Source organism: Athalia rosae, chromosome 7 (genome assembly GCF_917208135.1).
Source record: "Athalia rosae chromosome 7, iyAthRosa1.1, whole genome shotgun sequence".
Taxonomy (NCBI): Eukaryota; Metazoa; Arthropoda; class Insecta; order Hymenoptera; family Athaliidae; genus Athalia; species Athalia rosae.
The window spans coordinates 10,491,139-10,518,057 of NC_064032.1; the positions used below are offsets into that span (position 1 = coordinate 10,491,139).

Below are 26,919 nucleotides of genomic sequence, written 5' to 3' on the forward strand. Positions count from 1 at the left end.
AGACAGAAAGCTCCGTCCGAACATGTTATCTACCGTTGATTGAAAAAAGCTCTTCGTTATCTGATATTGTTCTTGCACCAACCGAAACCCCGCGTAATGATTTTGATACGAAATTTGATAACATCTCGGTGCGTACAACGCACGGGGATGAAAGTCCATCGAACCTTTGAACATTGTGTCGGAGAATCGCCAGACGGCGTTTTCTCGTTTCCTTCACTCAGCTTGGGGCTCGGGGCGTCTGGTAGTTGCAGTGCTGCGCGTCGCTTGCTTGGGACCGGCCGGCTTTTAAATTCAGGGCCGGGGTTTGGAATAGGGTCGTTAGTTTCAAACTCGTTTGTTAAATAAATAAATAGAGGAACTGGGAGTAAAAAATTTAAACAATTAGGAATAGAAACGACAATGAATATTACTTCCGCACGTTGATTTAAAAAGAGATGAATAAATTTAAAAAATTCAAATGATTTTTATTAAACAAATGAGATAGTCTGATGCATTTTAATCTCGGTGTTAACAGTTCCGTGGTTATAATTAGTTAAATTGTACAGTGAATAATTAGAAAGCTAATATGTGGTTTCATCTGGTCCTGCAACTCATCGGTTTTGGACTGTGTGAGTAATATTTTCATCCCTATATATTATTGTTAACTTATTTTTCACAATCTTTCTCCTCTTCTTTTTCTCTTTCATTTTCTCCGTCTCCCTTTATTTCCAACACCCGCGCGCCGGTAGCCGTACTACCACCACCACCACCACCACCACCACCTTGTTTAATTTTCTCGCTCGCTCGCCGCCACGCACGGTCGAACAGGGGATGAATCATGGCATTTCAGGCTTCGCACTATAGCTAGCAGGGACTGACTAGCGATCCCTCGGATTATTCAAGTCCTGCAGGATGCGGCGGGCGAACCGTAACCTACGGAGAATCTCATGTCGGAAGGCTCGCTCCTCAATTCCTCCCTCGCCAATTAACGCACACGGTCGTGAACAATATTTTTCTATTTTTGAGTAAAAAAAAGTGTTTTTTTTTTTTTTTTCCTCTGCCGGATACCGTACCTATACCCAACGCTACTCCGATGTGCTCGACTCCTATACTCTACTCTTGAAGTGCATGTGCGGTATAACTGCAATTGCAACTCGACTATAACGCGCATAGACTGTCTCACTTTTTAGATTTTTTACTTGTTAGGGTTTCTCGCTTAATTGCAGGGTAATACGGTCGTAATATGTCTGGCAATTAGTTAATTGCTCTCCTGTACCACCGGTAATACTTGTGCTCCTACCCCCGCTCCCCGGGTATTCCTCGTCGGTCTCCCTACTCTTCTCATCGCAGACTATACGCGGACGCTTTTCCCCAATTTCAATCTCCATAAAGTATAAACTCGCCGGTTATACGTAGGTACCTACGTCTGCAATTTTTCGCCACCCCAAAGTCTCGAACAAAAGTTATTGTCGCTATCATTTCATCGTCATCCCTCGCTAATTTCCTCTCTCGGATAATTTGCTACCCAAGTTTATCCGCACCGCGCGTAATTTTGCCTCACAAACGAACGCGATTTTTCATCGAATAATTATCGACGATCGATATCGAAGATATTTCTGACCACGATCACGTGCTGAAAATTTTCACATCGCTACGAAATCGAGATGAAGCGTTTCTTTCGTCTGCTTTGTTCACGAATTCGTCGTTCGTACGGGATTCTTTCGATCGCGATCGAACAAATGAAGAAAAAAAACGTAGAGTACAGAAATCGAAAGAATCGAGACAATTTCGCATTCGACCGTGCAACGCGTGGAGGGGTATAACTTTACGTCGCACGGTACGTCTAACAACGCGAGGCGGCAGCGACGGCGGCGACTGCAGCAGCTTCTTAAGGTTTGAGAAAACCGGTTGAAGGATGATCTGAATGGTGTGTGCGTGTGTGCGTGTGTGTGTGTGTGTGAGAGGGAGAGGACCGGGACCGAGGCGGAAAACAGAGAGCGAAAAACTCCCATCGCAACGCAATGGAGAAAGGAACGAAGAAGGGAAACGTAGGGAACCCCGAGGAATCCGCATATTATATCAACCCAGTATCTTCCACCTAATATCGGAGCGAGTCTCGGGAAGGTCCCTGAGAGAGCGTGAGAGAGAGAGAGAGAGAGAGAGAGAGAGAGAGAAAGAGAGAAAGAGAACGAGAAAGAGAGGATATATGAATATAAGGTGAAGGGAAGAACGAAAGGGCCGTACGAACTGAGGGGCGAAACAAAAGAACGAAACTCCCTCAGGCAATTACAATTTTTATAACATGTCTTTTTTTCGAAAATCGATTCTCTTTCCACCCGAATGATATCGACCGGCCGACGAATCGTTCTCTGAAGTCGTACGAAAATCCACGAATCGGATTCGAAAAAGAGTGAAAAAAAAAAAAAAAACTTCCATTCCAACGGGGGTGCGTCGAGATTACTCGGGACATAAAACGTTCACCGAAACATCGTTCCATTTTTCAAAAGCGTGGAAGAAATACAAAATTTTCAAATTCCAGCTACGATATCGCTTCCACTCAGATACACCCATTCCCAGTCGTTAAAAGTCCCAAGAATTTGGCCTGAGAAAAGCCTACGGTAAAATGAAAAAAAAAAAAAGTTCAACCCGAAGAAAGAAACCCCTTTTACACGGTTGTACATAGTTCCGATAACGCGTGGCCCGCGGTTGAGTTAAGACGTCATTGGGTGGGAGGGAGGAGCAGCGAGGGGGGAAAGGGTGCCGTTGGGCCAAGCGAAGGTGAAGGTATAGTAGTGCCCGCGCGCGGTTCGTGGGGAGGATCGTCGGTTGGTTGTACGTAGGTATTCCCGCACTCGGGCAAGCCACTCGCTCGCTCGCTTCACTCCGCTATTCATCTTGGTTCGGTGGTCCTAATTACACGTCTCCGGTTACCGACGAGGGTTCGAGCCGTCTTCCTTTCAATGGCCCCATATTTTTTTACATGTTTGGTACCGAACCCCTCCGCCACCCCACTACCCCCTCTTTGTTCGTTCTGCCTGCCTGCATGATTCTTATGACATGTAAACTATAACAGGCCCACGCATATGAATGCACCTCGAGTTCGTACTATTGCATAAAAATCTATTTCCCTCTCTCTCGCTCTCGCTCTCTTTCTCTCTCTCTCTCTCTCTCTCATGTACATACGTACGTGTACGCGAGTACCGCGCGGTACATTATGGGTTGAAGAACCAAAATTGGCTCTCGAAGACGTTTTTCTTTTTCATTTTCTTCAACTTTTTCTTATTACCACCTATCCCGATTGTTGGCATCGTTATATTTTTATTTCTCCCTTATTTTCTCGTTTTTTTTTTGTTTTTTTTTTAAGTACCATTATTAAATCGCTTCGTCGCGTAATCGAGTACCACCCTAACGCGATATTATTGGATAAAAGGTAGTGTGAGAAAATGTCGGGAAATAAATCAATCGAATTATTACGTGTATATATAGGAGACATCCATACATTATCCCCTACTTTGCTTTGACGAGGTTTTTCTTCCCTTTTTTTTTCTTCTTCTTCTTCTTCTTCTTCTTTCGTCCTTTTTTCTTCGTTCGCTCCACTTCCGACGGGACGGCGAAGCGTATGAAAATGATCGATTCGCATTCGTTCGTTCGTCTCTATTCAGCGAATCGAAGCGCTGATTTTCATCGACGGATTCTCCGCGTCAATTTTTAATGAATGCGATCGCGCTGTTTAATTTTGCTTGTACGATTGCAGAGTATCGATTCACTCGCGTTAACGGACGGATGTTATTTGAATTCCAAATCGTTGACGAAGAGACCGATGATTAAATGTACATATCGATGATTCCAAAAAAACAAAAAAAAAAGAAAGAGAAAGAAACGGGTACAATCCATTCAGCCGATCGTTTTAGAAGTCATCAATTTGATGAAAAATTTCGAGTGTAACTGTAATGTACCGTAGCCCGGAAAAGCTCTCACCCTTCAAATGTTACTCCGAAATTTTAATCACCAATTACACGTACGCGATGACGTGTTAATTGGAAAATTGATGTTCAATATTTTCGTAAAATTTTGCTATACCTACATACATGCATAGGATATATTGATACATGTACCGCGTCTCCCGGCGTTTATACCGCGGTATGTCCGGTTGCCTGGCGTCAAGTGCCAAGTTCATTAATGGATCTTAGTCTGACTTACCGATACATGGTAAACTTAGCGCTGGATTGCAGGCAATCAGAGATACTGTGATGTAAACGTTGGGACACGCGGTATATAATATAACCGGATAAATTGTTTTCGACTCTGCACAAAAAAAAAAAAAATAACGAAAAACAACTTCGACGACCGGAACACAAGCTGTAATAATCGTATGTAAGGTCAGCTGAGAATGGCGGAAGACACGTGATCGTCAAACTGATGAGAATAATTAAATCATGGAATTTCGCTTGTACGACGTCAACGTCGTCATTTGGAAGGAGGCAAAAAAGAGAAAGAGGGACAAGAGTTTAGTTTTCGTTCTTTTCTAAATAAAGTCTCGCTCCTTCTTTACGCCCACAACGTTATTTAGACGAATTTAGGTACAGATATACCCCCGCGGTGCCCGAGGGTGTTTAAAAAAGAAAAAAGAAGCAACTGTTCTCGGTGTTTTTCTCTTTTTATGATATACGTTCTCTTTTTGTTCACATCTGATCCCGTTAAAAAGCGAGATGACGGGAAGAAAATAATTGGAAGTCGCATCGAATAGTGTAGGCGTCGCGTCGCATCGTTGTCAATTCCGTTATCGATAAATGCGATATCGTTTAAGGTGTTCGCACTTGGTGAATCGCAGAAGGTTACCCGCGTGGAAAAATATTTTTATTCGTTAATTTTTTTTTTCCTTTTTTTTTTCTCTTCTTATTTACCGCAAAACCAGAACCTGACGTGTAATGAAAAAAGGCGAATGGGAACGAGAAGATCAAAGTACATACAAAATATGGCGGGATTATAGATCACCTACTCCAGAAATGTGGACATATATTTTTTCTTTTTCGTTCTTATTTTAATTGTTTTCTCTGTTTCGTTTTTTTTTTGATTTTTCAGTTTTTAATTTTCATCCTTTTCGCTTGGGCAAGAATTTTTTTTTTTATAGTCGAACGCAATCGTGACGACATTCCCCAAAGTTCTCGGATCGCGGTGACAATTGTTCGACGCGTGTACGTGTGCATCTCGTAGTACGGAAGGTGAAATGAAAAAAACGAGAGTAAAAACAAAACAAAACAAAACAAAAAAAAAAACAAAAAAAGAAAGAAAGAAAGAAAGGGAGGGTGGAGGTGAGAAAAGAGATGAGGAGGCTGATAGGGAATGGGGCAACCCGCGTAGTAGTAACTTTTACGAAAGACGGCAAAGCTGTAAAACCAGAATCTCGAACACCCCTTAGCACTCCGGAGTCTTTTATAACTTCCAACTTCCAGAATCTATACAGTCCCGACTACAGGAATCGTTCGGTGATGTATCCAGTTTAACGATAACATTCTCTTGTTAGAAATCTTGTTCGAACCGAAGAAGAAAAGAGACGTCTACAGAAAGAAACAAAAGACCCCGTCTCCCACGGGATATTCCCGCGTTCTACCGCTCCCGATCGCCAATCCGATAATCACGCCGAAAAGGACCAATCGAAGCGAACGAAATAAAACCCGCGAGCTTCTTCATTCCGTTACGCCTCGCGTCACCGTTTCATTTTCGGGTAGTTTTTCCCCTTCGACTCTCGACTCGTCGTGACATACGCGCTCGGTTCCTCGTCAGTCATCGGTTCGCACGAGATCAAGTGACGCCGCGGTTACGCGTCGCTGCACAGCTGGACGGCCCTCGGAGATTCCCCGGGATAGCCGATAACAGACTGCCTCGACGTAAAACGCGCGTGTCCCTGCACGTGTCCCGCTCCCAGACTCTCCCGAAATTTTACGGGATCAAGTAAACACCGAGTCCCGACTCGGGACAAGTGAGTCATTTTTCGTTACAATTTGAATCCGAGTCGTCCGGAAACAATCATGGTGTATGTACAAGTTGAACAGCCGAACTTCCATCCCGGCTACGTCCTTCGGGATACTCGGCACTTTTCGCTCGGCGTGCAGAAAACTGGAATATCGCGCGATTCGGGATCGTCGACTGAAAGCAATGTATCGCAACGCGCGTAATATCGTACCGCCAGCTTTCCTGAGGGAAAGGTGAACGCGAGAACCGCATGCAGGGGATAATTCAGGGAACGGAAGGGGGAGAGGGAACCCGTTGCTCGCGACGCGCTTACCTGGCTGACGACCAGATAGGACGGTTACGGGGAGGATGCAACGCGCGAGGGCCCGGGACTCCCCTGCAGACGAGCAGCGTGCACCGGAGATAAAAGGGCGAGGGGGCCGTCCCGCAGGATTTATGGGCACCCCGCAACTGCTTCGACGACTCGGAGAGAATCGATATACGCGTATGCGTCCTCTACCGTCTGCATATACCGTCGAAAAGAACGACACACGTACACGTAATAATATGATTCAAATGAACGAGGATACAGTTGAGAACAAAAGGAGGGCGCCCTCTTTGACTCGCCTAATTGGGAGTTCGATGGGAATAAAGAAAACCAAAAAAAAAACTCAACTCCATCGGACGATTCTTTGAACGTTTGAATCGAATTTCGCGTTTCACCTGCGAAAAAATAATATTTCATTCCCTCTGTTGTTTCAGTGAATCGCATAGACGCGCAAGTGCAGCCGTCCGACGATCCTGGCTTGTCGTTTTCTATAAATCCCAAGGATCGTTCGGCGTTCGAGGGTACCTCGGTACGACTGGAGTGCAAGGCGGAAAATTTCGGACCCACCTCCGACGACGTGGTCTACTCTTGGACCTTCGAGGGGAAACCGATCGCCCCAAGTCCGAGGAGATACCAGGTCGGCGGTGACCTCGTGATAACCAGAGTAGACCGGACCTCGGACACTGGCAATTACCTCTGCAAAGCGACGAACAAACGGACGGGACGATTCATAGAGAGTTCACCCGCGAACCTCGACGTTCAATGTGAGTATTTGACGAACGTGAATTTCATTATTATCCCCCCCCCCCCCCCTCCCCTCCCCCCCAATAAAAACGAAAAATTAAAGAAAATCGGACACCACCTCATTACGACGCATAATTTCAACGACATATCACGCGATTCTCACCGTCTCGTTCAATGGGTATATAATATACGAAAACTTGAGCGAATAAAAATGAGATATTTTTTTTTTTTTTTCTTCAAATTTGCATGCACCGATAATCATCATAATTATATGCGATCACTTTCATTAAAAGAGGAGAGGAAAAAAAAAAAAAATTGCTTCTTACTATTTGTTTTTTTTTTTTGTTTTTAGTTCAATTAAATAAACGGTCGTTAAAAATAAAAATCAACACTTGTTAATTTTTTATGTTGAAAAGTCGCGACGAAGTTAAACATCCCCTTGAAGCCCACCATTAAGGGCGTACATAGGTATGTACGGTACGTACCTATACCTATGTGTATATACATATATACCGGGGATCGTTTTCCTTCCATTTCTCCATTTCATTTAATTTGGTTTTTTTTCTTTTTTTTTTCTCTCCTTTCGGAATACCGTAATATTATAAGAGTATAAATTATGCACGTATACCTATTACTTCATGGAGTACCGTGTATACGTACAGATTTGCATAAAAAAACAAAAGAAAAAATCGTAACAGTAGAACGAGGAATACGAGACAGCTCGAGCTGATAGGAATTTAATTCTGCGGGTATGAAAATATTAAAATATTTATTATAATGGTGGGTGAGAAATACGTATATATATATGCGAACCCGTATATGTAGAGTAGAATACGAGTGGATATCATTGCATGCGTACAGGGGGAATATTATAAGTAATGAAAATATTACGACAAAAAAAAATATATATACATATATGTATATAATGTACGTGTATATCATTATTAAGAGTTATGAGATTTATGTGGATAAATTCATATACCTGCAGTATACATACGGACGTGTACATGGCTGTACGTGGTGTGCATTATATATGCATGAAAAAAAAAACAAAAAAAAGTAAATAAATTCATACCATACACGTACATGAAGCATATACAGAGAAATACAACAGCCGCGACGGGATAAGCGCGAGTTGGTTCGTCGTTAGCGCGACGCGCGGACGTCGCGACGCCTCGTTATCATGTACATCGTTTCGTAATTATTATTATGATTATTATTATTACCGTTGTACTTATTAATATTATCATTATTATCATCGCCACGATTTTCATTAACATTCTCTTACATATACATACATATATGTATATACTTCGTAATTATTTGTCACTCGTTGACTCGCAGCTTCTTTTCTGTTTCAATCTACAGAGCACCCTCTGCCTACCGATAATACATCACACGCACGTGCGCGACTGTCTTTACGTCGACGATACATTATAGACTCGGTGATTTCTTATTTTACAAAGTAAAACGAAAAGAAAAAATTTCAACAAACTTCTGTTTCGTATTTCGTAATTAAAAATTAATGATCGGCTATCTAATATTTGATTCACGGTGCGATAAAGTTACAGTTCTTCCGCAGCGTCGTATCTAAACAAATATATATATATACATACGATGACGTAATTATAACTTGTAATTATAATTACATTTCTATGACTAATGAGGATATATTGCGAAGAAGCGTTACTATATCGTTATTTTATGACGAAGAAAAGAAAAGAAAAAAAAAAAAAAAAAAATGAAGAAAAATCGTCGTTGCCGATCATATTTATAGTATAAGTATAGTTATTACTCCGGTCGGGCAAAAATACCACATTGGTATATTTTAATAAATTAAACCGTAAAAATGAGGAAAGAATAAAAAATAATTGAAATAAAATGAAATTAATCGTGGAAAAGTATATGGAAAATGCGGAGTGTAGTTTCTCGTTCTACTCCTACTCAAATGATCGTTCGTTCGTGACGCGAAAATATAGGGGAGGCCGGGGCAAGTTGGAGACGTTAAGCTTCAAGTGCGGTTTTTTAATCGATTGTAAGCGAATTTCAAAATCTTTTGGTATTTTTCAAAAGTATGAGATGTTAGCTATTAAAAAAAAAATTGACATTGAATTCGGTCATTCACAAACTACGTAATTTCCATTTTTCCGAAATTCTGCAAATTCGTCAACTTGCCCCGACCACGGGGCAAGATGGCGAACCTATCGGGGCAAGTTGACGAATATTAGATTTTGGTTTAATGGGCCTAAAAAAATACTTTTTTCGTCAAAATATACTTCAGTTTATTCAAATCCATAAAAGATATGAAAATACAAACACGCATAGTTTATGTAGTTTAGCTTAGATATACATATACTGATAATTAACACTGGTCGCAAACGAACTGAGCTGCTCCTTCGACATTAGAACATGCCAACATTGAATCGTGAATAAATTTATTCATTTATTCATTTATCGAATTATTCAATGAGCTGCACAATCGTATGTAGCCTAAATATCAATTAACTAAACAACATGCAAAGATCTCGATAAGGACGATCCGTCAACTTGCCCCCACCATCTTGCCCCATTTGCTACTATTTGCAAAAAAAGAACCCCACAAAAAGTACATTGGTGAAAATTCGGAGATTCTATGATCTCTAGGATCTATATGCGTATAGAAATAAAGTATTAATTCACAAGTCCGATCTTGCTTATCTGTAGTTGTATACAACTATTTTCTTGAGCTCCAGATATTACTTCGCACACGTCTGAAACCACAATGCCTCCGTAAAAAAGCCGGATGACCTTGCCACGCTAGCTATATCGCAAATATTATTGCGTAGAAGAGTGTTTAACACTTTTTGATAACTTACCCGGCGCTATCTGTCAAAATATTCTAAAAACAATCAATTCGTCATCTTGCCCCAGCCTCCAACTTGCCCCGGTCTCCCCTATATGGTACGTACATATATCTTTTTTATATATATACATTTACTTACGTATAGTAAATATGTGGGAACACCGATGCGCGTATACGTAACGGTGGAGAATTCAACGGTGGAGTTGAGAAAATTTGTTATTCGCGGTCGCGTGGTCGTCGTAGCCGTTGAAATTGCGAAAGTGAAAATTCAAGCGGTTTTAACGAAAGGCGTGTGTTATAATAACGAACGTAGAAAAGTACGCTGATACATATGTATATACCTATAACTGCGTACGTACGTACGTACGTACGTGCACAAATTTGCGCGGGTGTTGCGTCGAGAACGTAGATACACGTTTCCGCAGTTTGTATTTTTAATTGATCACTTGTAGCGGATAGGGTGGGGTAAAAATGAAAATAACAAAACGGAAAAGAGGGGTGAAAATTAGAGGAAATAACGCGTCCGTTACCATACCCTATACCGCACGATAGCGGATTGATTGTGAGAGAAATGTAAATGCGAAATGAATGTTTAACGAGATACGACGTTCACCCCTCAGCACCTGTAACATACCTACCTATACATATATTTGAAAGTACTACGCGAATTTTAAGATTTTTACCGAGCGAATCGCCTCCGTTTTTTTTTTTTCAAAATCCCATCGGCATCGTGTATAAAAAAACTGACAAGATGCGAGAATTCGTGGGAATAAATTTTCAGCTTTTCTCTCCGACTAAATTATTATTTCACTCCACGTTCCTCACTTGTTACAAGAGTACGGGGGTTTATGAAAAAATGGGAAGAAAAAAATAAATAAATTAGAGAAAAATGTAAAATAAAAATAAATAAAAATATCTCGTTTCACGGTCTGCTCGTAACTGATGTGGGTACACCGTGGAACGCGTGTGTTTGTGTGTGTTTGTGTGTGTGTGTGACGTCTACGTAGAACAGAGTATTTTATATGTTGTCTAAGAGAAGAACATCCGCGTCCCCTGGGCACGTATTAAAACGTACACGTCTTGCCGCGAGCTCCTTTTCTTCAAATTTTCTCAACCAGTTTTCTGAAAATTCAATTGAATCGCTAACCAAAATGAATGAAAATTAAAAATTGTTACGAGAAAACTCGTGATCCTGGACACCTTGATTACTATACGTGTGTACAGAATCTACTTTTAATTATATTTTATCATTTACTTTTCAACAGAGCGATGAGTAATTTTCTTTTTCTTCTTCCAAAACCTGCGATTAATCGAATTCGTCACCTTAATTTGCGAAATCACGTCTAATCGAATTTTTTTTATGTAATCGACGAAGGGAGTATAATTTAATTATTTAACATTGCGATCCGAAACCGTGAGAAAATCAAATTAACGATGAGGAGAAAGAGAAAAACAAAAATTTCCTTCCATCATCGCTATCGACGAATATTGCCTTTAGCCGGCTGAGTTTTATTTCCTTTTTTCCTTTTTTCCTTTTTTTAATTGTGTGAAATAATCGTTGATTTGCATATTACAAATTGGAATGATCAACGCTCACGTCTAATTTTCTCACTGCACACTTTTGACGGGAGATCAGAATTGATGTGAATATAGAGAAATTGATTCAGAAGCAGAGAAAAACTATCGGAAGGAAAATTTGAAAGGAAAAAAAAAGGAAGAAACAAATTAGAATGACATGAAGTAGGTAAATGACGACCAACTATACTGTTGAAAAACCTTAAAAACCTGAAGAAGGAAACGAGCGAAGCTGCAGAAGGAAAAAATAAATGTATACCCTCAGCAACTGCTGCACTCCTCGTATACCCGAGGGAGATGACAAAATGAGAATGAAAATGAGAAGAAAATAACGAAAATGAATGTAAAAAAAAAAAAAAAAAAAAAAAAAAAAAAAAAAAAAAGGATAGAGAAAAAATAATGCACGCAAACGTACAGCGTACAGTGCACATGTATCGTAGACGGTGTTTTGTATGGTACAAACAAATAACATCTCGTAGTCGCACGTCAAGCTCCTGCCGTACCTACCACTAGGGGTTGCGATTTTACGAGGTACACATGATGCTAATGGCCGCACATGACGAGATCGCTCTGAAAACGCTCACTGCAGTTAGTGTACACGGTAAAGCATGCATGAAAAATGAGGAACAAGAGTAAGAGGCTGAAATGAAAATACGTAATTTAAAGTCTCAAAATTGTAGCTCGCGCGGGCTCTACTAGGATCGATGGCAAGTAGTTATTTTTCATTTTTTTTTCTTCTTTCGATTATTTCATCCAACGGTCGGTAAAAAAAAAAAACACGAAAGTCACGACCCGTGAAAGTTGAAGGTCCGGACGATTCGCTTCCGAATGGATTGTTGCCGAGAATGAAGAGAAAAGAAAAAAGGCTCGTCAGCTTTTTAATTTTTTTATTATAATCTCCCGAGCACTTTCTTGACTCGTAAATAGCCTCGTCGGTTGAACCCCGCGCTACAGCTAGTCTCGCAATTATAAATGGCGTACCGTACGGTACGATAGAAAAAAGAGAGAAAGAAAATAAAAGGGGGGGGGGGGGGGAAAGGGGAAAAAAAAATAAAAAACTGAAAATAAAAGTACAAAAAATAAATCGGAAGACGTGGGGTTCGCAGTCCTAGCTCTGGGGGTTGTGCTCCGACATTAGAATTGTCAAGGTTCGGTTTTCACCGGGTGCCTGCAGCTACCGTGTACACACACGTACCCTGCAGAACTCAATTCGTAAGGGTTTGCAGTTTTCATTGTCTCGCCTCCACAGAGCCGGTTTTTTGTTTTATTTTTTTTTTTTTCTCTCTTCGTTGCGTAAATACATACGTACGTGCATACGTATAATATATATGTATATATATACATATACCCATATGTACTCGTGCCATGTGCCATGTACGTGTATAGAGATACCTCTCTGTGTGGTGCAGCTTTCGCGCGGGTTCGAAGCAAGTGAGCTAATCGTTGAGTCTGCCGGTTGCCTCAAGCTTTTCCATTTTTAAAACACTACCCATCTAGCACCGTACAAACACACTCGCAAACTCGCCAGGCTATACTCACACTCGGTACGCGGCGGGGGGGGGGGGGGGGGGGGCGCGTCGACTCGTATTGTACGCCGTGCATGCATTGTTCATGATATTTATGAATATACACCGCCTTCCGACGACCCTCCCTCCCTCCCCCCCTGCCCCCTTCCCACCCCATCTCCCGACGTCCTCGTACCGGGAATCCGTGCTTCAAGAAACTCGCAGCTAATCCCGAGGGATCGAACTGTGCGGAGGGGAATCGTTTCGAATTTTGAGGAAACGGAAGACGAGCTTTTTTTTTTTTTTGTTTTTGCTACGTACAAACGTTACGGAGAAATACGGGAATCATTCGAAAATTGCTGGAGAGTATCCACGTTTGAAAATCCGACGATATAATCTCCGTTGACGCTGTTAAATTCTTTGGGGATGTAATACGATGTATAATCGAGCACCGATTAGAGCTTTTTCGAAGTATTTCGCAAGCTGAAAGATTCCGGCGACGTTATTTTACGCAGTGACGTGGACGGCGATGACAAAATTACTCCACCGATAGTCGAACATCTTTGTAGACGGGATGGAAAGGTTTTCAAGAATTTTTGGAACTCGATAAATTTTCACAAGTATTTCCTCGTCGCGAAATATTTCACGTTGTCGAAAATTAGCGGAGGTGTTCGATGCTCACCGATCGTAATAACGATATCGCGTCCTCCGACTCCTGCGGAGAGAAATAGGGACGGATAGCGAAACTCACGTGACTCAATTTACGGTTCAACTCGTATTCAAATTACTCCAATGATGGCCCGAAGAAGACGACGTTCGACTACTTCGGATGCTCCGCCATTATCTCGCTTCGGTTATACACGGTTTCATTCTGTGCGCGACTTATGACCCCTGAAACACACCAACTCCGTTAACGACTCTCTCGTGACTTTAAGTACGAAATTTTCCCTTTTATCGCGCCTCGTTCTTTCCTCCCCGCACCGTTCCCGAAGTTTTCAACTCGTTGACCGCCGCTGCCGATAACACCCCGAGGGACTTCGAGTGGCTTCCAGACCTTGGGATCGGGAACGCCCTTCGCCGTAGGTAGATCGCGGTCTATATCCCCCCCCCCCCCGAGCAACTAGAACGACTTTAAAATTTCAACAACGACGTTAGTCACTGCCCACGATTCGCCTCTCTCGGGGGGGCGTCCGCACCCGTTAGCTCTCGAAGAGGAAATTGAAATTTCTGGTAAACCTTGTCGCGAAAGATAGAGAAAAATTCCGAAGATTGGGAAAAAGACGTCGAACGCGCGTTATTTCAATTTTCAACGTAAAAATTGTTACCGCCGTGCGTTCCGAAGCGCGGAGCGGTTATTATCGATCAAATGATCGCGATAACCGGTGTCAATTTTCCGGAACACCGCGGGGTATCGAGTGCGTACGGGGGATTCCGGTAGACCCCGAAACCGATGGGGGCGTTTGAAAGGGGCGTTTTTTTTTTTGTATTTTGTTTTTGAAAAAAAAAGATTCAAAAAAGTCAATTGTTCGGACCAAGCGCGGATCCTGCCACGGGGTGATGCGCAGCGCGATTGCGGTATATATATATACACACACACACGTATGAATTGGTACTTTGAAAGCATCCGGACAGTGAAAACGACCGTACGTTGTAGGTAGGTAAACCGGTAGGCAAAAGGGCAATATATCAACTGCTAGTAATTGCGAAAACGTGATATGAAACCTTCAGCTCCGTTGCAAATTATTCATTCGAAAACCACGCGTGCGTGGTTTTTATTCGGAGTTTGTTCTCCCTGACCCTCGTTTCTCCCGTGTATGTTGTACACCTGCCATCCGGGGGGTGATCATTTTTTTTTTGCATTCCTTTTTTTTTTTTTTTTTTTTTATTTCTAGTTTTTTCAACTTTTTCTTTTTCAATATCGCCACGGCCGGCCACAGAGTCTCCGGACTCTTTACCTTTTACCCCGACGCTTTCATCTTCCTGATATTGCCCGTCAAACCGGCGGACTCCGCGTCGCAAAGGGTGCCGCGAGAAATAAGAGAAACTCAACGGTCGTGGAAAATCGTGAAGAGATTTAAAGAAATTGAAAAAAAAAAAGAAAAAAAATTCATCATCCCACCGATGAATAATTGGATATTGTCCTCTATACGATATTACGCGTGGCGATTCGTTCCAAGTTTTTACCCCGGATTCTCTGGAACGAGAGATTTCGTTTTTTCTGGCCCCGTCACGCGGTGCGTAGGAAAAAACTGCTGCACCTCGTACGTATAGGGAGAATAATTCAGACTCAGGAGACAGCGCATCGAATCGCCCGCGAAGTCATTACTCGAGAGTAGTAAGTAAATGACGATGACGATGATATGCGTGGTTTCGACGCTTACAGGATGTTTCCGCGTCTATGCCTCGGCCGACTCGCGTTTACCGCTCTTTTTTCCTCTTCGTTTCAACTTCGTTTTACTATTTCTTCGGCATTTACGTCCCGTACCGATATACACTGAAAAAGTTTAACGTGCATACCGCGATGCTTCCCGAGCAGCTGTCCACTCGGTATCTCTCGCTCGAGACCTCCGAGAGTCGGGCGTATCGATTTGGAAATTAAATGAGGAAAAACCTCTCGGAGGTTCGTTGTTTTTTATTTCATTTTATTTTTTTTTTGTTTCTTTTTCCTCTTTATCCATTCGCTTATTTCGTTTTCTTTTATCATCGTGGTATATGTTTGATGTTCGCCGGGAAGAACAGCGGTGTTCGATTATAATCGTTGGCCGATTAGTCGGGACCTCGAATATTTCCGGATTCCGAAGTGTAAATTATATTAGTTCGGTAATCGCGGAGAGTGTATCCGCGATGCGAACGGTAGGTAAAAACCTCCCTTCGAAGGGAGAGCGGCTTTGATAGTGACATTTTCGAGTAAGCCAAATAGACCGTCGGGTGAAAACGTACGGTACATGATAAGAGGGTTGGTATTGTTTCGATTTCGACACTGTTTCGCGAGGTGCTGGAGACCCTCTAATTCCGTTTGGAGGATAAACGAGAATTCCATCCCCTGTGATCTAGAGATATCGGAAACGTGCTCGGCCTACGAATTATTCTCTCGGGGTGCGTGACGACGACCGCGGATCTTCCCTTGAATACAAAACTCACCGGGGAGGTGGAGGTGACGGAGGTGACGGAGGTGGTGGTAATTATTACGGAAGCCAAACCCTACCTGCCGCGAGAAAAAGTCAAGCGTGGAAAATAGGAGGCGAACGGTATCGGAGAACGAAAGAAAAGGCGGGGAATGGAACGGAATGGAAATAAAGGGAGAGAGAATCGACCGGGCTATCGGAAGCTCGAGTCGCGAGCGAGGAAACCCTATCGGGGTTGGTTTCGTTGTATACTCGCTTTTCGAGAGAGGCTCCTCGTAGTAACAACGCGCTGAGAAAATATCTCCCCATTATTCCGTTCCGTTTCTGTTTTCGGAGATCGAAACGACGGATCCCGAGTGGTGTACAAGGAGGGTATCTCCGGATCATCTCTCCGCGTCGGCGGTTCGTCGCCCGATTCGCGGCGAAATAGCTTTCGCGCGAGGTCCTCGGTATCCGGGTGAACCGTGACCGAAAAAAAAAGTTCTACGGGGGGGGCTGATTTTCACGACGCTCTTAACTCCTCGAAACCACCCCCGTCGTCTCTATACACCCGCGCTCTTGTACAACGCGCACAAGTTGCTGCCGGCCTGAAATCCCGGTAGGTTAACCCAACTGGGGGTTACAGTGCCCTTCGAAGGAACCGTCGTCGTCCCCCTCGGTCGCGACGTCGACGAGCCTCGCCGAGTCCTAACCGTATATTACATATATACCGTACGTGTGTACGCGATACACGCGCACACGGGGTTGGGAGGGAGAGGGCGAGGGAGAGGGAGGGAGAGGGCGAGGGAGGGGGGCAGGGAGGAGGGAGAGGGGGAGCACCGAGTGTAGACAGACGACGTGCGCTGGGGCGGGCGGACAGGATAGCGTCGGTGGCAGGCGGGCGAGCTAGGCGTACGGTTTGGAGGGGTCGAGGCTGCCGAGAGCTTGCAGCGGCGGGTGCAGGGCCCATAAAAGTTTATGGCGGGTTTGCATCGACCGTTCTTCCCTCTTCTTCGCACCCCTTCGCTACCCCGCGGTTCTCCATTCCGCCGCCACACTCTCTCTCTCTTCTCTCTCTCTCTCTCTCTCTCTCTCCTTTCGAAACGTTCGCCCGTCGCTCACCCTCCCCGGGACGTTGGTGTCGCCCCAGCCTTTCGTTGCCCTGGCAACACCGCGCCGTCGCTAGAACGATGCCACCGGTGCAGCCCCACTAGCTTTTCACGTAACGTGTACACAGAGTACGGGGTAGCATCTCCACTTTCTGGTGTAGCCGAACGCCGGTTGGCCGGGAATCCCGACTTCCAACCCGGGTCAAATATATCCAAATGTATACGTACGTGAGTTGGCTCTGCTGCGAGCTACGCTCCTGCACTTGCCCCTCAACCCCCCCCCCCCCCCTCCCCCCTCCCCCCACCCCGACAAATTGCAACCCCCTCTGTTTCCCGAGTCTCCTGGTTCCGGGAAACGGAGGTGCGCTCGTGTACTGGTCATCGATAATTATGGAACATGTTCCCCGATATCCCGAGGGATGACGTACGGAGCGACTCGATTCTTTTGTCGATGATAATACCGATCTTCGGGAGTTCGTAACTCCGTTAGACCGCGGAGTTCAATCGTACGTGGAAAAAGGGTATAAGATTTTTGGATCGCTTTCAAAAACGCCCGATACCACAATATCCCCAGAATTGGTCTCGGCTTCGCCCGCACGTCAGTCGTTTGTTTGCTCTTCTAGGATAAATAGTAGAGCCTGCCGCACCGACTCCTTGGACCACCCATCCATCCGCACCCTGGGCGAAGCGATATTCCCCGTCTGTTACCAGATACCGCAGCGGTATTCCTCTTTCAAGTCCTTCGCTCTTCCATGAACGCGCGTTTACGTTTCGACTTCCCTTGCCGGTCGAAAAGTCGGATGGATTGAATCAGCGGGACGTACGTACGATTCGTTCGCTCACTGATGTCGACGGGGTGACCTTTTTTTTTTTTTTTTTTTTTTTCTTTCTTTTTCTTCGAATCCTTCGTTCACCGCTTCGCGGACGTTATTTTCAGGTAACAGTTACGGGCGGAAAGCGTTTGATTTCTGCGTTCGAAGAACGAGGTCACGTTCGGTAGTCCGGAGTAAAATATTAGCGACTTTGCCGTGCTTCAGACGGCACCTCTGGTTCTTTTTCTATAGGGGATGACGAGGTTAAAACAGGGATCTGCAACAATCCCCGAGTAGATGATTTTCCTTCTTTTTTTTTTTTTTTGTTTCTCTTCCTCCCCCTTTTCCCTCGCACACGTTGGTGTTTAACCACGAAAGTTAATCTTGCGCGGGATATGATAATAATAAATGACGATGCTTCTTCTTATCCTTTTATATATTTTTTTTTCTTTCTGGCTCTTCGTCCGTCCCTTTCTTTCGTCTCTCGACGGTTGTCGGCGGCTCTTTTGATCTTTGACGTCGTTTGTGCGTTTAAACACGGTGTTTCCGAGTATAGTTGCCCGACGTCCTCTTCTCCATGAGTTTACTGCCAGAGAGACGCGAGAGACGCGCGAGAGAGAGAGAGAGAGAGAGAGAGAGAGACGTAGCTAACTGTACTCGAGTGGCCGGTATCAAAGGGGGTTGTAAACCATCATGTAAAGCGGCATACTGCTGCGCTGCCTGCGAGTTGCCACCTCCAAAGTATTGCGGTACCCACCGGGTAGTGCCTACGCGCGGTTAAAGCAAAGCAAAGTAAGTGCAGTCTAAAGTAAGTTATAACGTACAGTATAGTGGGCTGTTGATGCTCCAACCGTTACCAAAAGTCCCCCAAGTATGGACTGCAATTGCGACTAAAGAGAGAGATAGAGAGAAAGAGAGAGAGAGAGAAAGAGAGAGAGAGAGAGAGAGAGATAAAAGGAAAAGGAGAGAGGGAAGAAAAAACCACCCCTTACCACTACGTGATAACGCAACCCTGCTTTTCTGCTTCCAGGGGGTATATTTACTATTTATTGTACACCCTACCTCATGAGCATTGTCTTTTTTTACAACATTCTACTCCGTTTTACCTCACGTAAATCTACTTTGCAAGATTTTTCCACCGTTGAATGTGCGTGAATTGTCGTTTGATGGGCTCTTTGAGCCGCCTAATGTAGCACACACCTCGGAATCCACTTGTATGAAAGAGACAAAATGAGAAAAGAAAAAAAAAAAACAAAAAAAACGAAAAAGGGTTGAATTAGAGAGAAAAATTGAAATGAGAATGAATGTGAAGAAAAAAAAGGCGTCAAAGTCAAACGGCCACGCGCTTAGTTCTCCGCCGCGATTTCAAAGGCTCGGAAACAAACGCGAAGAAAGAGAAGACGGTGAAAGGGAAGAGGGAATAATAATAGAAATATGAAGAACCTGGATCTGCCTATATTTACCTTCAACCACTCCAGCATCCGTTTCCATTGTCGAATTTGTTTTACCAATTTTTTCATCGTAAAAACATTCGTAATACGATTTATTCATTTTTTTTCATTTTACTTCTCGCTCTTCGCAGGGGTCACCAAAGCGGACGTTCAACTGCAGTTACCTAAATTGCCGACCCTTCTCAGGACCGGTGTCGACGTCGAGCTGAGATGTCACGTCGAAGGGTCGGGTGAGATGCGATACGAATGGTTCAAGTAAGATAAAATTTCTCTTTCGTTTATAGCCGAAAAAATTTCCCTACGAACAATTTTAGCGAAGAAATTGGGGGGTGGAAAAAAAAAAGAAAAAAACACGAATAATTTTCTTGCCCAGGAACGCCGAGAGAATATCAAAAAGCGACCGAGTGGAGATGAAGAAAAAAAAATTGCACATTCGTAAATCAACACCAGAAGATAACGGAGTCTATACATGTCAGGCGCGTAATGAGGTCGGCTCTTCGCCCCAGGGTGATAATTTCCCTCTTATTATACCTAGCAACGAAACGGCCACGATAAAAACGGTCCCCCAAAACGTCATAGCGAGACGTGGAGAACCGGCATATTTTCACTGCTCCTACGAAGACGCCGACGCCGTACAGTGGTTCTTCGGCAACAATGGACCACTCGAATCGGACGATGAAAAAATCCTATACGATAACGGGACTCTGATGATTCGAGCTGCCGAACACAGGGATCAAGGGATGTACTCGTGTCATGGGATCAGAGGCGAAACTTTACAAGTTTATTCGGCGGAGATGCAAATAGCGTGTGAGTAAATATCGTCGACTCGCTCACCCATTTTCCGTTTCTTTCCGATTGAAACAATCATTGAATCGATCATTGATTAACCCTTTCATTCGTCGATGTATCCCGTATCGTTATTCGTGGAATAATTTGTTCTCTCCTTCGTCCGCTCTGTTTCTCGTCCTAATTCGTTCGAATGTTTCTACAGATTTGCGTAATTTGTCGGCGGCCTCTTTCGAGCCGGCATTGCCTAACGAACTAGCCGTTGTCGGAGAGCATCAGGAATTGCAGATAAGTTGCTTGGCACCTTCCGGTCTGCCGGCGCCAAAAGTATACTGGAAAAATCCTAACGGCCGTATAATAAGCGATCTGGGGGACGTCAGGGTCCAGGACAACACCCTGATTATCGGAAAAGCCAGGCTGGACGAGGACGAAGGGAATTACACCTGCGTAGCCGAGAATTCGGCCGGGGAAACCGAGATGACCGTGCAACTCGTGGTTTCCAGTGAGAATTTGAAATTATCCATTTATCGCGGACGTGCGTCCCCGTGCGTCGATTCGACGAGATTGTTAAATGGTTCGTATTTCGATTTTTTCCAGCGGCACCGAGTCTGATCAGTTCGCCGGAATCGTTGACGGTTACCGAGGGAAGTCCCGGCAGTTTGTCGTGTTCGTACGTGGGCGTAGAGGCCCCGGTAACCCACGTACGTTGGCTGAAGGACGGCGAACCCCTGCGCGAAAGCGGCGGTCCGTCACGTCACCGGGTAACCGATATACGCGGCAACGTCACCCTGTCGTTGAAAAGCGTCGAATTATCCGACAAGGGCAGCTACAAGTGCGAAATATCCACCAAGGGTTTCCCCCCGATATTTTCCGAGCACGCCGAGCTAGTAGTTAAGGAAAAATTGAAGTTCTCGCCACCCCCGGTTAACAAACGACTCGAACTCGGCTCGACCGCGAAAGTTTACTGCAAGGCGCAAGGCGCCACACACCCCACTGTTAAATGGGTAAAAGAGAAACGCGGTTCGACCGAGTTCCCCCAACATATTCAAGACATCAACGGCACATTGCACTTCAACGGTGTCGTTGAAGACGACAAAGGGAGGTACACTTGCTTGGCCACGAACGCGCAAGGCTCCATCAACCACACCATTACCATCGACGTTGTTAGTGAGTACAGTCAAAGACTCCGAATTCCGTATACCACTCATTTTCTATTTCGCCTCATTATCGATCACCTTCTACTCCGACAGTCGCTCCGAAATTTACCGTTCAGCCTCAAAATCCCACCGACGCGATCGAAGGCGATTCGGTGATGATTCATTGCTCGGCCGAGGGAGATCCGAAGCCTACCATTCAATGGGACAAAAATTCTCGCATGAACAATTTGGAAAGCCCTCGTTTCGAGGTGCTATCAAACGGAAGTCTCTATATCCGCGAGGTCTATCTTACTGACGAGGGCAAGTACGGATGTACAGCCGGAAACAGCGGGGGACTCAAGAGGGAGGAAGTTCAGCTTATTGTCCGAGGTACGCGCTATCGATTTTCCCCTATTTTCTCATTCGTTGTTCTTCGGGTTATTCGTTCAATCTCTAAATTTTCTAATTTTTTTTTTGCTTTTTGTTTTTTCTTTTTCATTCTAACTACACGAAACAGGCGGAGATCGTTACCGCTTGGATATAGATCTTGAGACCGGGGAGGACGGATCAATGATGACGAAGACGGTAACGATAACTCTGAGCGCCGCAGCTGCCTACATGGTTTTAGTCGTCGGACTTATGCTCTACTGTCGATACCGCCGGAGGCGTAGGAAGCAGCAGTACTTGCAGGAACAAGCCGAAGGTAAATATTGATAATTTTGACGAACTGACACAACGTCTAACCACAATATATCTATGGTCTAACTGGATAGAAGGTCGATGAAAGGTCACGAAAAGATCAGAGACGTCGATGGCCTGCATGTTTTCGAGTATTTGAAAAATTCGTAAATTCCGTTGACCCCGATGTAATCTGAAAGCTTTTTCCTTGTCCTCAAAAATGAAAAAAATCTAGAAAAAATGGAGAACGGCGATGTCGCGGAAGAGCAGACCGAGTTGAAGGATACGAATCACAAGTCTTCGTCGGGCGCCAGTGGAAAAAAGGGTGAAAATCGCGACTCTCATCGTAGCGATGGCGCCGACACTGCTCAAAGCCAGAGTAGCAATCATTCGAAGAAGTCTAAATCGAGTTACGACAAAATCGCCGTGTCTCGTAGTAACCTGAAGGATCTGAAGCCGCTCGGTCGTGGTGAATTCGGTGACGTTTTCGGTTCGAAGTACCAACTAGACGGCGAAAAAGAGACTCTCGTTATGATTAAGAGTCTCACGAGTACGAAGGACGAGAATTCGCTTCAAGAATTTAAACGGGAACTGGATCTTTTGCATAAATTGAACCACGAGAATGTCGCCAAATTAATCGGTCTGTGCAGAGAAGAAGAGCCGCATTACATGCTCCTCGAATACACGGACTGGGGTGATCTGAAACAATTTTTAATAGCGTCGCGAAAGGATAGCGCTTCGAGCCCATCTCACGATTCGAAAAAACGGGCTCCTCAGCTCTCGGTCGCCCAGATACTGTCGCTCTCGATACAGGCAGCTAAGGGTCTGAAACACGTTGCCGATAATCGACTGGTCCACAAGGACGTTGCCGCCCGAAATTGTCTGATATCAAGCAATTTTTCAATAAAGATATCATTCCCCTGCATGACCAAAGAGCCGTACCATCAGGAGTATATGAAACACCGTAACCACGTGATCCCCCTACGGTGAGTAAATCACGAACGATCAATTTTTATTTTCCAATCCGAGTATTGAATTGAAATTCGATCGGTAATTGCTGAAAATCATCTCGTGTTTTTTTTTTTCTTCTTACAGATGGCTTCCTTACGAGGCGGTGTACGAGGACGAGTATTCGTCGAAAAGCGACGTTTATTCGTTCTCTTGTTTAGTTTGGGAGATGTTCCATCAAGGAGAATTGCCGTTTAATAAATTAAACGACGACTCAGTTTTATCTCAATTAAAAGCTCAAAGTTTAGGTTGGAAGGCCCACAAAGCGGCACCACCTGCATTACAGGGTTTACAATCGACTTGTTGGGCGAACGATCCAAGAGAGCGTCCCACTTTTGACGAAGTTGTTAATAAATTAGGCGAAATTGTTTTAGATAGCTGCCTATCGACGTAGGTGATTTGCGTTGCAATAACAAAAATAAAAAAAGAAAATTTGAAAAAAAAAAAAAAAGGAGAACAAGTGAGAACCAAAAAAAAAAAAAAAAGAATGGAAAGTGAATTCTTAAATAACGAAGAAAAAAAAAAGAATTATTTGAAAAATGGAAAATAATAATAACAATACTGTAACACGTCAATCGCAACGAGAAGAAAATTCGAGAGCTCTTCACTTTTCTTCCTCCATCTCTGTCTTTCTAGCCTCCACTCTCATTCGTTTCACGTATCTGACGGTAAGAACTGATAACTGCGAAATTCTTCTCATTCCATCATTCGAAGAAGCAGAAAAGTGAAAAGTCAAAATTTTAATCTAATCTCATCTGATCTGATTGACGTCTCAAACTTGCAGTATTTAAACTCGTCCATTAGCTCTCTAAGGGAATAATATTTATTTCCGACTGAATAACTTTATCCATCCATCTGTACCTTCCTCCTTCCCTCCCTGACGCATTGAAATTCGTGAGTATCGCAATTTAATGCGGATGAGTAGAAAAAGAATCATTTACACATAACATTTAACCATCATAATCATTGCACTCGAATCGTATAATAATGATATCAATGACTTAATAATAGTAATATTTATAATGACATGAAACATTAATCATATAATTATTAATGATAACAACTGCAACAATAATAATAATAATATAATGACTATAACACGATGCTCACTATAGCTGCATAAGACGTACAAGTCTGATTCATCTCACATCGAATAACAATATACATATATGCATAATTAATTATTCCAATAATCGTAATCAACTACCTTTACGTATAAATACGTAACTGGAAAGAACATTTTTTACAAACAATGCTCATTTTTTCTATGTTTTTTTATCAGAAAAATAAAATAAATAATAATAATAATAGTAATAATAAGAACAAAAATAAGAAGAAAGTAACGAAATCATATCAATTATACTATTGAAATTATGTATAGGAAATCTTAAATCCATGAAAAATTCAGATTCACAAAAACGTATTACGTAATTATTATATTTATGAAGTGATACTCTTACACTATACTTAATCACCACGAAATTGATGCGAAACGGTGGAAAAAAATGAGAAAAAAAATTCGAGAAGAGAGGGGGAAAAAATGGAATTTAATTCGAAGTCAGAATGTCATCTACAATGATGTGTGTAATATTGAATCGTAATCACTGGTACACAATTTTTTACAGATATACCCGCGTAAACTATGCATCGGTATCGTATAGTGTATCATAAGAATATTACAATAAAAATAATAATGATAATGATAATTGTAACAATATTAATAATAATAACTGACGCATTTGAGGAGAAGATGGTAACGCGAGCTCATAATTCTTAATAACTTGATGAAACCAAATTTTGAGTGAAGAAATAGAAAAAAGAAGAACAGAGATAAACGGCCTTGTAAATACCGTATGAGCAAGAACGGAAGATGAAAAACAACGAGGTGAATGTAATTTTCTTTTCAGACAGAATGTTCTGATTTGCTTGGCTACGTTACAATATAACATGCATATATTTATACGCGATCGTACTTGTGAAACAAAATGAAATATTTGTAGAACGAACAAAAAAAACGAATGAAAATGATATCTTTAACTTCACTTCAGTTTATTTCAGTAGACAAAAACGCCAACGATTTTTATCGTCACTATACACGCTATCGATTAACCCCTAAATTTATTTATATTATTATCATAATATAATTTTATATTATTATACACATTTATACGTATGTAATATTACACATTATTAACGAGTACTCATTAAAAATAAATATGTTATACAATACGATAACGGCGATAATGATAATAATATTAATAACAATAATGATGATATAATAATCGTGAAATAATATCCATGCAAACACTGCCGATATAATATTCATAAACCCATCATAATAATAGTAATAATAATAGTAAGTACAATAACGATATTAATAACGGTAAAATTTGATATAAAGCGATAGTCGTCATAATGAAGTAATTTATTACGTGCATCATTCAAATCAGACTCTTCATTATTCACCATATGAATCTGCGATATACCGTGACAGATTTCTTTTTAGTTATAGCATTATCGATTTTTGACACTGTTTAAAAAAAGACATAATTAATCTGTCAGAAATAATTCTATCGCAACAAACATACCGTACGCGTCTTTGATTAACATTATACTCAACTTTGATTGGAAAAAAATACGTAATTTTTTTATTTTTTTATTTTTTTCTTTAGAACATAAATCGACTCGTCTTCCTTGTGATCGTGAGTATAATAAAGTTAATTATCGAATGTATATTGGAATGATAATAATTCTGATGATGTATCTGCGAGATTGCGGTACATCCAATTTTATAAAATAAATCTAGTCACCGTATTGTGCAGTGGTAGTAAGATGCGAACTATTTGGAGGGAAAACAAATAATTGCAAACTATCAATCATGGATTGATTGATCGATTCATTCATTGTTACCTCATCCGCGTACATTATCATCTTCATATATGATTCCGTAGACTTTTCACATGATCAGAACGTATTAACAATTGTTATTATAGTCGGCTATTTGAAATAATAAAAAAATTGAAAGAAAATTAAGAAAAGAGAAAAACAAAATGTTAATGACCAGATAATGAGAAACAATAAAAAATATTACAAGATAAAGCGAAGACGGTACTCGAAATAACCAATTTGGTGAAAAAGAAGAAATAATTATTATTATACAACATTTATTTTGTTGATTACAGTAATTTTGTAAATATATTTGTACTTTTTTATTCGACATAATTATTTGTACATCTATTTATGATATCTATTGTACATGTAGATTTAGTTATAATGTATACATATAATATGATATTTATAACGATGAGATAAAACGCGATTATGCAGCATTTCTAGAATTAAATATATGATTATTATGATGATATATACTAAAAAGGTATATGATTGTTCATGTAATTATGTAATAATTATAAGTTATTATGCTATACATATGATGATATTAATAAACAAGCAAAACATATTACCTGTGTTTTTTTATTGGTAATTAATCAATCGTCATTCGTAGTTCTAACAATAATGAGCAACGCCATGATGAGCCAAGCATTAACTATCCCTTTTCAGTGCGTCTGAATCGGCCCCTGTATTTGACTTAAACAGAAACCCTCCGAAACGCTTCAGCTAGAACACACAAGTCGTAAGTGCATCCGCGTGACTGTTCATGATATTTGTAAACGGGATGAGAATTCATACGTAATTTATCATATACCTTTGGAAATGATAAAAATTCATATGAGGTGATGAACCACGATCAATTTCGTTCTGAAACAATAGTTGTGGAAGAAGAATTTTCTGCTTCAATAGGACCCGATGTGTTGAAATTTATTACGTAACATTTATTCATCCATCACCTGGAAGCCCATTTGAAATAATAGAACGATTTACATAGGATACATCATCAACATTCTTCACA

At 42.1% G+C, this 26,919-nt stretch overlaps 1 protein-coding gene across 1 annotated transcript; it reads left to right on the forward strand.

Annotated features, from left to right (window-relative positions):
• The first annotated feature begins 226 nt into the window (after nucleotides 1-226).
• Nucleotides 227-26,047, forward strand: LOC105691066 (inactive tyrosine-protein kinase 7-like). Its single transcript, XM_012409314.2, has 10 exons — nucleotides 227-608; nucleotides 6,694-7,023; nucleotides 19,533-19,656; nucleotides 19,775-20,208; nucleotides 20,393-20,689; nucleotides 20,785-21,354; nucleotides 21,438-21,713; nucleotides 21,841-22,026; nucleotides 22,237-22,987; nucleotides 23,097-26,047. The coding sequence occupies exons 1-10, from the start codon at nucleotides 566-568 to the stop codon at nucleotides 23,401-23,403; spliced, it is 3,318 nt and encodes a 1,105-aa protein (XP_012264737.2). The 5' UTR covers nucleotides 227-565; the 3' UTR covers nucleotides 23,404-26,047.
• The last annotated feature ends 872 nt before the right edge of the window (nucleotides 26,048-26,919 follow it).